Source organism: Venturia canescens, chromosome 10 (assembly GCF_019457755.1).
Source record: "Venturia canescens isolate UGA chromosome 10, ASM1945775v1, whole genome shotgun sequence".
NCBI classification, from domain to species: Eukaryota; Metazoa; Arthropoda; class Insecta; order Hymenoptera; family Ichneumonidae; genus Venturia; species Venturia canescens.
The window spans coordinates 3,919,567-3,933,111 of NC_057430.1; the positions used below are offsets into that span (position 1 = coordinate 3,919,567).

Below are 13,545 nucleotides of genomic sequence, written 5' to 3' on the forward strand. Positions count from 1 at the left end.
TTCAACCATACACGTCTACGCAAATCTTTTATAGGGAAAAAATAATGAAATTTATAAGAGAAATAAAGCTATGTAATCTATTTTTTTTGTTATTATTTTCATGCAAGCCGTCCCGAAAGTCAAAAGGGAAAATTTGAATATCAAAGAGAAGAGAGAAACAACACTCACAATGTAGTGTACTTCGAGCAGGGTTTGTCGTACGCAAAATATGGTCACACACGACATACACACACACCAACTCACGTTAAACCGTCATGGAATGTCCTCGAAGATTCGAGAATATCCAAAATTCGAAATTATTTCTTTCTCAAGTTGTTTGTTTCTCAAGTTTCAAGTTTTATTTTTAAATCAATTATTTATTACACAATTTAACTGGGCCCATAACCTGTTAGAATTAAAATAGGCGCAAATAACTTTTACTTAATGTGCAAGAAATAACTAGATTAGAATTTTATAAAGAAAATCAAAAGTGCGCACTTTATTTTCAGTGAGAATAACAACTGATGAAATTATAAAAAATAAAACTTATATCTCCTAGGTAACTTCATATTGAGATACATATAGGAATATCAGTCCTGCGCAGTAAAAGAAAAACAAATTACTTTCAACACGAGAGTATAAGTGTGACTGTAAGTTCCCGCTTTCTTTCATTGATCTATAATCGGTGAACTTTTGAAGAATTTATCCGGACATTATTGTCTTCGCGGCGAATTGTATAATCGTCGTACCGGAAATTGAATCCAATTAATCCCATCAAAAGAGTCGAAACCTCTCGAAAAATATGGTCACAGCGACGGCTTCGCCTCGCGATTTTCAAGTTGAGATTTAGTATTCTTTTCTGATCGTGCCCGCGTTACGGTATAGTGAAGTGGGTTTTACGAAATAAAAATAAAAATAGAGTAAATGTGTAGCTTGCGTGGCCGTACACGAAAATTCTCCGTATCGTAGTAATTGTGCGGGGATTCGTGGAGAAAAAGTCGGGAATATTTGTGTCAGTTTGGGTGAGATAGAGTGAGTGGATCGGGTTCGCGTACGCGTGCGACGGGAGAACAACTCGGCCGAGTTACCGATTAGCGGGGGCTCGGTGATTTCTTTTGATCCCGTAAATAGATATTACATCGTAATTTTCCATCTAAGAATTCCCTGACCATAAGTAGCTCTGTGACAGGACGAAACGAGCTCCATATTAAATTATAAAGTGTGTAGAATACCGATCGTGTGTGAATGTGATTCGCGACGATTTCCCCCGAATTGCGTGACAGTCCTGGCGAATTTCTCACCAGCGATGTATAAAATCTGTTAAATAGTTCGACGAATAAATGAAGTGTTTAGTTAAACTTTAAATCGTAACTTCAAAGATTCCGAGTTATTCTTCCCTTCGCCCACCCCCATCCCACTGCCAGCCAAACCGGGCAACAGTTTCTCTTTATCTTGTTCGCCGAGTCGCTCAGCGACTGGCGCCCACGGGATTTATCCCGAAATAAAGAAATCGGCGAGAAAGAGATGGAGAGTTTTGTGACAATATTTGAAGATGTTGAAAATTTCGGTCACAAACGATATTTAGAAATAGGTTTCAGTCCAATTCAAACAGCGCCATTGAAAGGAGCGACCTCGAAAATAGAAATACATACGAAATCTAGCTGGGTAACGTTAGAAACTTTAAATTGCTGTAACCGTTAAATGGTTGATTCTAGGCAAATGTCTCTACGGACTTTTTTTTGTAGAGAACTCAATTCTCTACAAAAATACGTAAGTAGAATATCTGTGAAATTTCTTTTACGGATGATATGGAACAATAATCACTGAAGTTTTTTTTTACGTGTGATTCTTACGGAAAATTGAAGTGTGCGGTCGGCTGGCCAAAATAATTTTATTTCGAGCTGTCCTTTCGGCTAGCTTCATCGTTTGACATAATAAGAAGAAAAATGCTTGTGGAGCCGGAAAAAAATATAGATTTGTTTCGACACACCCTAATGAAGATGCTACTGTGACTCTAGATAATGAAAGGCAACAATTTCACTAATTATGACTTCATATTTTTTAAGAAATACAATTTTTTGAAAAACCCAGACTTTGATATGTGAAGGAACTTTTCAATGCCTGTAATTTACAAAATAATCGACGTATCGAAAAAAGCCATTCCCGCGATTTTATTTTTTTAGGCGAATATTCACAATAACTTCGGTATTTTTTTCTCGGTGCTCCAACGGAGATCGTTAGTACATAAAAAAAATCATTTTTCCAAAATTTCAGATTTTTAAAAAGTTTTTTAGATAGCACTTAAGCTACTTTTCGATATTTTCCTGTTTTTTTCTCAAAAATCTCGAAGCAAAAATTTTATTTTTTGCTCTCATACCAGAAAGTGTTAGTACTCCGTAGAATCATAAATCTAATAAAGTTTTGACACTCTCAAAAAAATTGAAAGGCCACCTTGCTTAATTTATTTCTTTTATTTTCTGTATATTTAGCTACAAATTATGAGATTGAAACAGTGTAGCTACAAATGATTATTCTTATCCTCCTTCCAAAAGAAGGGGTGAAAGTATTTTGGGAAAACTGTTTTTCCAAATTTCCCGAATTCTAATACTCTATTTCAAAGTCTGGTATTTCAAGGAAGAAGATACTATAATTTGCGAATTTTGTAGTATTCCCATTTGTTATAAAAATTAGTAAAATATTTTGACCGAATTCTGATGGAAAATAAATCACGAAAAGTCTAAAAAAAAACGTAAGAAACAAAAAATTAAAAAATTGCGCCTGAAAACATTTTGGAAATCGACGCCCCATTCTTTTCATTTATTCTAACAGTTGAATAAATTGAAAAAAAATCAATCTAAGTTACGTGTAGCATTCAAATTTATGATATCAATTCGAAGCCAAGTATTTAATGGTAATTCGGAATATTCATTCCTACGCGAACCATCAGGAATTAGAGAAAGTTCTAATGAACTAAAATTTATTATATCAATTGAAGGACAAGTAATTCTGAGTTTTAACATTATGAAATTGTCCTAAGAAGTGTTGAAATCCAAAAAAATCACATCAAAGGTATAGTAATTTCACTATTCGATCAAATTTAACTATTGATTCAAATAAAAATCAATCACAAAAAAAACGAAATTGTACAGGAGAATCCAATTGAAAATTTATTGAAATGCGATTTATCAAGAGACTCGGTAGAGTCTCGGGACAAGTACATTGACAGCTCTGTCGTCTGCTGGCCTGAGGCTCTCGCCGAGTATACTTTCTCTGAATAAAACGATTCGCCGTGGTGGGGGTAAAATTGGCATGTCATATTATTCAAATACGAAACTCATAAGTCATCTGAGACTTTGAAAATTGAACTGGAGATTAATTAATAAATTCTCTTTCGATTCCGCCCAAAATGAGCATGATCGGTGGCGTAATTGTTGAGAAAAAACTTTGCACGGGCTCAAGATTATGCAAAAGTTACTGACACATTACGAGTTCGACGTATACGTATACGCGTTTTGACGTGAGTTAGTGGTAGTAGAGTTGTATCTCAACGCATTCTGATTGGCTCACTCCATCTGACAGACCACGTTTAAACTCCATAAACGTATCCACGGTCACACTCCATGAACGTAACCACGCTCAGACTTCGTCAACGTATATATGTACAACCATCTGTCAGTTTTTGATAGCATCATGAACAAACGTAGTTTCGACATAATAAAGTGCGGTCTAAATTCAATTTTAAAAAATGTTTGTTGTTTAGTAGAGTGCATAATATTTATTATTTTAGTAAAAATAGTGATGTGGTGTCATAATATTAAGAAAACCGGTCTTTTAGTGAATTAAACCGGTATAAAAGCGGCCGCGTAAATCTAGTCTGTGATCCGTGTGTTTTTGGGTGATGCAGATTTTATTATTTCGTTCGATTGGAAATAAGTATTAATTCCTTCAATTGAACCAGTGTGCGAGGGATATTGTCCAGTGTAAATATATCGTCAGTTAAAGCATGGTTATATGTAATGTGTGTAATTAGATTATGTATACGAGTTCGCTTTGATAGTTGTGTGTTAACGAATCAGCCGGCGTTTGACGTTACGAAGGCGCGACAAATGTAACGAACGTCCGTATAGTTGGTAAATAATATAAACTTTCTAAGTCAAATCAGTTAATCGAAAAGAGTTCTAAAAGTTCAAAGTTGTGAGGAAAAACGTGTGTCAACCTATAACCTCAAATTTTCTTTTTGATCTGAAATGACATGGTTGATAAATAATTAATAAAACAAAAACACACGGAACTGTTAGTATGATGTTAGAAACTTCAATTGAATAAATGTTTTCTAATTTATTTCTTGTGTCATCATTATTTTTGAATATTCCCATATTTTGCTTCCTATTGAGTTTGGCTCTGCTCTATCCGATCCTTGTTTTGACTCCATCGGTTTGCAGCGGATGGATACATATTATTAATTGGTTTCCTAATATGTGTCCTATGATTGTCTAATATTTCTTCATGCTGATTGTGGTAACGTAATTCAAGTGGTTTCCGACTATGATCATCAATCGCACATTTTGTATATCTGATTCTCAAAACAGTTTCTGGTGTTGATATAAGTGCAGTTATACTTTTTCCACCTGGTCTGTCGAGTAATAAATTTTGAAACTTGTTCCAAAAAGTCTTTGGATGTTTTTTTTGCTGATAGTATGAAAAGTTGAATCTTCGGAATGCGGTAGGCAAACACAAATTTTGACAACAATACTTATGAAATAACTCGTATGTTGAGTATTCCTATTCTGCAAACTGCAAATGTGGAATTATTGGTGAAAACATTCATTACGATAAGTCTACAGTTGCTCAGTTTTGGATGCGATTGAGTATAATGCCTGCCAACATCATGGATACCTACAGAATTTCTAAATGTTATATGCGCTATGTCATTTTAATGGAACATCATGACTTTGAACAACTTTTCACTATAATACTATATAGATTTGGATCATTGAAATACAGCAAAAATCTGCAAACTATAAAATTTATATACTTTGCCATTCATTTTACTTTTTGACTCTCACTGCAACATAAATATGAAGTGAAAAATTCATTAGAAAAGTCTTTAGTTGCTCATTTATGCTTTGAAATTTGATTTGATATTGCTGTTTTCCAAACTCATTGCGCAGATACATTGAATTGCAGCAGATAGCTGCGAACTTTAAAATTTCTGTGGATAAATATATGTGCTAAGTATCACCTCCTATCTTTAATTATGGTAATATTGAGTATTCTCACTTTGCAAACTACAAATGTGGAATTATTAGTGAAAAGATTCATTACGCTAAGTCTACAGTTGCTCAGTTTTGGATGCGATCAAATATAATGCCTGCTAACATCCATGGGAACATACAGAATTTCTGAATCCAATGTTCGCTATGTAATTTCAACATAACATCATGACTTTTACCAACTTCTCTCTATAATACTATAGATTTGGATTATTGAAATACAGCAAAAATCTGCGAATTCTAAAATTGATATACTGTGTCACGCATTTTACTTTTTAAAACTAACTGTAACATATATATGAAGTAAACACTCATCACAGAAGTCTTCAGCTGCTCATTTATGGATAGATTTTAAATTGCTGTCTTCAAAATTTATTGCACAGATACATTGAATCGCAGCAGATACCTGCGAACTCTGAAATTTCTGTGCATAAATATGTGTGTTAAGTATCACCCCCTATCTTTGATTATGAGAATGAGTAATAGAACTTGGTTTAGTAAGTTTTAAAGTATTTCTTTTTAAATACTATTGAAGTTTGTATTACTGCGGTATGAAGCGAATACCTCCAAACTTTCATATTTTTGTGTCGCAGCATGTGTGCCAATCATTTAAATTCTTTACTCCAACCGTAACATGTAATCTCAAAAATTCATCACAAACGTCTTCAGCTTCTCTAAATTCCTAAATTTTCCGTTTTCTATTTCATTCTGAGTTTTTAAACTTTTAAATTCATTAATGAATTCTCCTGAAATTGTTTTTCGCCAAAACAAATGCAGATACCTTGAACGTCTTTGAAATCGGTTGCTCTGTTGAATTAAGTACGCTCAGTTTTTTTTGCTTCTTTGAGTTCGGACATAATAAATGTTTCCGGGTGCCTTTTTTCAGCAACTATCAAACTGGATAATTGGATCTCAGCGGCCACTCGTAAACTTTGGAAATATATTTCATCAGGGACACGTTTTGAATGACACGAAAATGTCTAGATTCAGAATGCAAAAGCAACATTTAAAAAGGGCCAATTCTGTTGGATTTGTTGTGTCTTGAATTTGATCTATCTTTCCTCTTTTCCTTTCTTTTTCCTAACGTTATCAGCCGAAAATCATATCTCGGCCCGCAACACGCATTGCTCCATGCTCTTGAGTTCCCAATGGACGAAACATATTAGAAGACAAGGAGAAAAATCACAAAAGTCCAAGACTAAACCTCTATCGAAATATTTTCAGTACAATTTCGACGAAAAATAGGTCTTTTTTCGTGAAAACCAACGTTATACGCTAAAAATTATAAACAATTCATAGAAATTTAAACTAAAATCTTACAGTCATCTGAACATAAATAAGGATCTTTTGAGAAAAAAGACGTGATATCAAACCATAAACTTCCCCTAGGGAAAAAAAAGGTTGGGACAAGTACATTGATGGTCCCTCGTTTGCTGATAATTCCACCCATAAAAAAAACTTTAAAAAAAAATACAGAACAATTCGAAAAAAATTTTACAAATCTTGAAAAAACATTATATTAAAGCAAAAACTAATCTGTATCTATTTTTCTAAGTGTCAAAAGAATCAAATAACAAGTAAAAAATAAAAAATCGAAAAATCGGTCTTGACATCATTTTGGAAACCGATGCCTCATTCTTCTTATTAGATTCGGACAGCTAAATCAACTGAAAAAAATTCCATCTAATTTACGTGCGGCATTAAAATTTATTATATTAATTCGAGGCCAAGTATTTTCTAATGAATTGAAAAAAATTACCATTTGAATTACGTGCAGCACTAAAATTTATGATATCAATCGGTGGACAAGTATTTTATTAGTAACTCCAAATTTTGACATTATTGAATTGTTCTAAGAAGCTTTCAAATCCAAAAGAATCACATACAAGCTAGTCATTTCTTACTCTATGGTGGCAGAGACTTATAAGAAAATCGACTCTTCTCAGACTTTCAGGATCCTCTGGTATTATTCACAAAATTCGACGTCGATTGGATCGATACAAATTATGTTTAAATATGTGTTAAAAGTACTTGTCCGGCCCATCACTTTCCGTTTAAATTGTTTATCCAAATAAAAGTCAGGGCTTGTCTAGAACTGATGGATCACAAGTATTCATGCAGAGGGAATTGAGAGAATTATCTTCAAGTAATTTCTACTTAATTGCACTAATTTAATAAAAAACGGAAACAAATTATTCCGCAATATAGAAGGAATATTATTGTGCATCGATAAATGAAAAAAATTGTACATAATGTATATGTTCAAGCTTCCAAAATAACTCTGCAGTTTACATTCGATGACGGCAATTTTTACTTCCCACTTATTCTTCCAGCGAACGAGTTCCATTCGGAATAAGAACTAACCTATAATATTATTAAGAACATTAAATTAATAATGAATCGCATTTCAACAAACTTTTAACGAGATTCTGCCGTGCCATTTCGTTTTTTTATGATTGATTCTTTATTGAATGAATAGTGATGGGCCGGACAAGTACTTTTAACACATATTTAAACATAATTTGTATCGATCCAATCGACGTCGAATTTTGTGAATAATACCAGAGGATCCTGAAAGTCTGAGAAGAGTCGATTTTCTTATAAGTCTCTGCCACCATAGAGTAAGAAATGACTAGCTTTAATGTGATTTTTTTGGATTTAAAAGCTTCTTAGAAGAATTTAATAATGTCAAAATTTGGAGTTACTAATAAAATACTTGTCCACCGATTGATATCATAAATTTTAATGCTGCACGTAATTCAAGTGGTAACTTTTTTCAATTCATTAGAAAATACTTGGCCTCGAATTAATATAATAAATTTTAATGCCGCACGTAAATTAGATGGAATTTTTTTCAGTTGATTTAGCTGTCCGAATCTAATAAGAAGAATGAGGCATCGGTTTCCAAAATGATGTCAAGACCGATTTTTCGATTTTTTATTTTTTACTTGTTATTTGATTCTTTTGACACTTAGAAAAATAGATACAGATTAGTTTTTGCTTTAATATAATGTTTTTTCAAGATTTGTAAAATTTTTTTCGAATTGTTCTGTATTTTTTTTTAAAGTTTTTTTTATGGGTTTATCAGTTCAATGTTTACAATAAAAGTATAGGTTAGTCTTATATCGAATAGAATTCGTTCGCTGAAAGAAAAGAGAAGTAAAAATTGCCGTCATTGCAATATAAACTGGGGAGTTATTTTAGAAGCTTAAAAATATTTATTGTCCAAAATTTTTTTTATTTATCGATGCACAATAATATCTCTTATATATTACATGAGAATTCATTCACATTTTTTTCTTGAAATAACGCAATTAAGTAAAAATTACTTGAAAATAATTTTCTCAATTCCCTTTGATGATCCGTCAGTTCGAGAAGAGCCCTGATTTTTATTTGAATAAACAATTTAAATGAAAAGGATTACCATGTGTTCAGATGAAGAAACCATAAAACTTTAACTTGCAACATCTGAATAACTATGCGGTAGAACTACTTTTTTTTAAAATTGATTCGGTAGATTTTTCTGCACAACATATTGTAATGTAACGTTCTAGCCGACCCCGGCCTGAACGCCGCCACGCGTCGGTTCAAGCTACCTTAAAGAAAAGGAGCAGGTATGAAAGAAATGTGAGAATGCGGAATTTTGTTTTCGAAAAATTTAACAATTCAAATTATTCAATTTCGACCGATTTTACAAGATAATTCGTTTCGGATTTATTGTCGTGAAATATTCGCAATCGCGTTCGCCGATTATGGGAAATTTTATTGCGCTCACCGTTTATGAATTGATCAAATTTTAATTACGCGATTTTCGCTGGTTTTCAAAATAAATAAAAAATTTCGATAATTCAAAAGTGTTTTGATTTTATACAAAAAAAAATATTATTAATTTGACGCGATAAAACCTCAAATTCGTACCGTAGCCTCTGGAATTATCGAAGATTTACAAAATTTACGAGAATTTTGGTTTATCTGACTCGGACTCATTTAACCCCTTTGGGTGGCAAGACATTTTCCACGTCAAGTGCCTAAAATGCCGGAAAAAAAAGTTTCCAGATTTCTACGAAAATTGATAACCGAGCGTTTTTGAGGTCGCTGATGAAGAGACTCGGTAGAGTCTCGGGACAAGTACATTGACAGCCCTGTCGTCTGCTGGCCTGAGGCTCTCGCCGAGACTATACTTTCTCTGAATAAAACGATTCGCGGTTGTGGGGGTAAAATTGGCATGTGATTTTCTTGAATAACGAAGCTCAGGAGCCATTTAGCAACTTGAAAATTGAAGTTTAAGCCAGTTAATAAATTCTGTTTCTTTCCTTTTTTATTTTTTTATTATTTTTTTTTTTAATTTTCAACGAGAAATATCTGTAAATACATTTTTTTAATTTTTTTTTTTTTTATTGGATATCTACCACGGACAAGTGAGTCGGTTGCCCTTCTCTTGTACCGCTCTCCGTTTCACCCGTTGTTCTCCATGGATTTTTTATTGTAGCATATTAATTTTTGCCTCGTAATAGGCTTTTTTCATTTCTAATTCCGTTGTTGCCAGGGCGATCATATTTTTCGAGTTGCGGATTCGGGCTTCTTCTCAATGTACTGCCAGTGTACGCTTTCTTGGAAGAAAAGCTTGAAAACATTCATTTATTATTAGGCACAAAATGATAGATGACCAGTAAACTGATATATTGATCAGAAAAATGAGCAAAATGTTATGCAAAAATTACAATCCAACTATTTACCACTGACTTCCATCTCCTGTACGTTTTTTGTTTTTCCTTCGGATTCTTGCTCTGCATTCAGCTCAGCGTCATTTTTAAAATCCGTGGCCGTCACCTCCTGAGTTGCCGTTTCAATTGCAGGTTTCTCCAGTTGTTTTGAAACGTCATCGACCAGGATACATTGTAAGTCTGCCAAATCCTCTATACTAATTTCTTGCGTATTTCCGAATGTGCTCGAAAAATCAATAATAATTGGGTCTTCCTACAATAGAGAAAGTTTGCAATTATCAATATCAATAAAAAATGATCGACAATATGCTTTTTTTTATAGCGAATTAACCGGCTCTCTGATAAGCTTTTTTCAGTTTGCATGCCACGACTGGTACGAGCCAGTAAGTTACCGAAATACACGGAAATTTGTTTCTAGGGGTTTTGAGGCTGCTGATTTCATTCCCAAACTTAGCTTTCACTTAGCTACCCTCAAAAGGGATAAAAATGAGGGTTGAAGGTGAAAATTTCAAATTTTTCAATGGCCTGTTTGTTCGTTGTATTATATAAAAATGCCAAGTTTTTTAGGATACTAGACTCTCTGATACAAATTAAACACAATTTGCTATTCGGAAAGGGGTGAAAAATAAGAGTTGAGTGTGAAAAAAAGTTGAGCTCGACTTTTTCTAGTCCAGTATGGTACAATACCAGTCAACCGGTTAAACTTAACCACGCCCCCCTGAATAAAAAAGAAACTTACGAATTTAACGAGCAATTCTGCGATGTCTGGATCTCCATGGATTTTTGATGCGGGTATCATAACCGAAATACTTTCTTCCTCGGGTGTTAACTCGATAACCTGCAGCGGATCACCACCAGTCACATTCGACCTTTTTTTATTTTCTGACATTTTTTTGTCACTTTTTTCTTCATGTCGGCCCACGTCTAAAGAAATCAAACCATTTCCTTTAATGAGCGAGAAAAATTTTTTCAACCCAGAAGAAGACATGGTCCGGGGAGGCTGATATTTCCTATAAAAACCATAACTTATGGGGTTCTGAAGTTGTCGAAAAAATGTGATGAAATAGGGAACTGAAATTTGAGAACTTCCCTGCAAAAAATTTATAGCGCGATAAAATATTTTCCCGTGATATCGAATTTTGAAAGTCGTTTTACAGCATTACAGAGACACTTCCCGACGCGTCAAATATTTCTGGTAGAAGTATTTTGTGGTAATTCGCAAATTCGCAATATCGTAAAGTCGATAACGCAGAAAATGTTTTACGGCACTAAAAATCTTTTGGAGGGAAGTTCTCATATGAAAACGAAGCTAGACGCCAAATTTCTGTACCCTGTTTCATCACATTTTTCCGACAATTTGTAAACGATCGATGGTGACTAATCGAAACACTTCATGCTAGAAAAAAATTTTCTATATCGATTTTCAAAAAAGTAATTTAACTGCACAACTACGAACACAATTAATATATCTCTCGAACGTACCCTTTTCCATTGGTCTCGATCTTTCGTGGCCCCCTCAGGATGTGCATTCAAGATTGCTGTTATCACGTCCCATTTTTTTTATCAATTTTTCTCTTGTGACGGCATTACTGAACTTGCAGGTTATTAAATCTTTGTTGTTCTCCATGTATTGCCTCAGGATTTCTTTTTGTTTTTCCGAAACCTTTTCGGCTCGTTTCAGGCCAATTTTGATCATTTTTCCTCCCTTATTTATATTCACTTTTTTATTTCTTATGTTCACTCTCGCTTTCCTTTAATTCATATAATTACGATGCGTGCAAGGACACACTGAATACGTTTATGACATCGCTTGTCATTACCAGCGTAAAATCGCTGAGCAGCGCTTGTTGATAAACAATGCTGCATAGTAACCAATAAACAATGGTTGTTGTAGGAAAATACGAATCAAACGAAAATTAAATTGAAAGTAGAATGTTCAAAACAGCCAAATATCACAATTTTTGTAATATATTTGTCTCCTCTGAATATTTGAATCAATCGAGTTTCCGTCTAATTTAAATTGTTCAAAAATGTCAAATGACTGGTGCTTACTAGTTAATAAATAGCAATGAGCTATGCATTTTTTTGTAAAAAAAACCTGCAGCCATTCATAAAAATTGCGCGTTAGCAACAAATGACAATTCCGTGAACGAACATAGCGTCGATTCTTTAACGAAAAAGTTCCGTATGAGAAACAATTCCGTAAACGAAAAGCGTAGATTCGTTAACGAAAAAGTTTCGTATGGGAAACAATTTCGTGGACGCAGCGCTCTTTGGGAAAAACATTATTTTCATTCACGAATATTATTCTCAAACGTCGAGAATAGCCCCCCAGGCATCCAAGAAAATTAGGTTAGGTTTTATAGGTTAAGGTTGCTAGTGTCAGAGGGAATAGTTGAGGTCAGCCTTATTATTCCGAGTCAAAATTTTGAGGAATACCGAATGAGTCGCGCAGCACTTTTTATACCCGTTTCCCTACTATAAAATCATCAAATGCCGAAAATCTCAAGTTTAGATCGATTCTGCATATCTTTTTATAACGTTGTTCTGTATTGGACCGCTGCCATGATTCACGCTGTAGCATTGGTTGAGAGAATTATCATACGATGCGCAGACTACCGCTTTTTATGTTTTTCAGAATTATTTTACAATGAAAAAATCAATCTACGCAGATCTACGCATGCGCAGTAAAGCGCATTTTTTTATTTTATTATTTTTAGGAATTCATTACAACAATTTTATGTCGGAATTATTTTTCCTGGAGTTTTCATAATTTTCCGCATTTTTTGATCCTAGTTGCATAATTTTCCGAAATCGCGATGATTTTAAATTAACAAAACAAAGAAATATTGCAGTTTGAGTTTTTGATACGGGGCGCCGCTAGTATCGTGCTCTACCGCTTGTATCGGGCCTTTGTCAAAGAAGTCAGATATTTATAGAAATCCAGTATCCAGTCCTTCAGGAAATTTTGTGCCGATTTTAGTGGGGGCATATCCCCAGCATTACTTCGTATCCAGCGGCGCTGCCGTCGGCGTACCATTCTCGCTCTCACTCTCTCTCTCTCTCATGGGCTTATACGCCGGGGACATGTGACGTCAGACTGTGACGTCAGCTTGCGCTCACCCCTCGCCCTTCTGACCACCATGTCTGTTTTGAGTCAACGCTTTGTCGTGCTGGTCCCTTTAAATTTCAGAATCTTTATTTACATGATGTAAAAATACCGTGTTACACGTGTATATACAGGGTGTCCCATTTTAATCTTACATCTAAATTGTCTCGGAAAATATCGTTCTGATCAAATTTTGTTTGAAACAAAGGTTTTAGAGTTCGAAGGGGGACGTTCAAAAAAATTTTGTTGAAGGTCCCAAATTCAAAATAGCGACGCTACGGCTGACATGGTTTTTTTTAAAGGAAACCTAACTTTTTTTTATGACAAAACAATGCATTGCGTTAAAACTAAAAACTTTTGGAGGAAACATTTTTCGATTCAGATTGTAGTTTTCAGGTTGGAACTCCATCTTTGACTATTTAGCGCTGTCCGGAAGGTACCATACAAAACCCAAACAAAC

General features: G+C 34.2%; 2 protein-coding genes across 2 annotated transcripts in view; both read right to left on the reverse strand.

Annotated features, from left to right (window-relative positions):
• The window catches only part of Afg3l2 (AFG3 like matrix AAA peptidase subunit 2), a 137,846-nt gene that overhangs the window by 13,008 nt on the left and 111,293 nt on the right, over positions 1–13,545 (reverse strand). The window lies entirely within an intron of this gene.
• Positions 9,560–11,640, reverse strand: LOC122416884 (uncharacterized). The gene is made up of 3 exons (XM_043429990.1): positions 10,716–11,640; positions 9,989–10,229; positions 9,560–9,875 (listed from the first exon to the last, which is right to left on the reverse strand). Exons 1-3 carry the CDS (start codon positions 10,962–10,964, stop codon positions 9,838–9,840), a joined length of 528 nt encoding a protein of 175 aa, XP_043285925.1. The 5' UTR covers positions 10,965–11,640; the 3' UTR covers positions 9,560–9,837.

Coding starts and splice junctions, on each gene's coding strand:
- LOC122416884 (XM_043429990.1), bottom strand. CDS start 10,964: ATGTCTTCTTCTGGGTTGAAAAAATTTTTCTCGCTCATTAAAGGAAAT. Junction 10,230..10,715: donor CAGAATTGCTCGTTAAATTC/GTAAGTTTCTTT, acceptor TCTCTATTGTAG/GAAGACCCAATTATTATTGA. Junction 9,876..9,988: donor ACAGGAGATGGAAGTCAGTG/GTAAATAGTTGG, acceptor AATGTTTTCAAG/CTTTTCTTCCAAGAAAGCGT.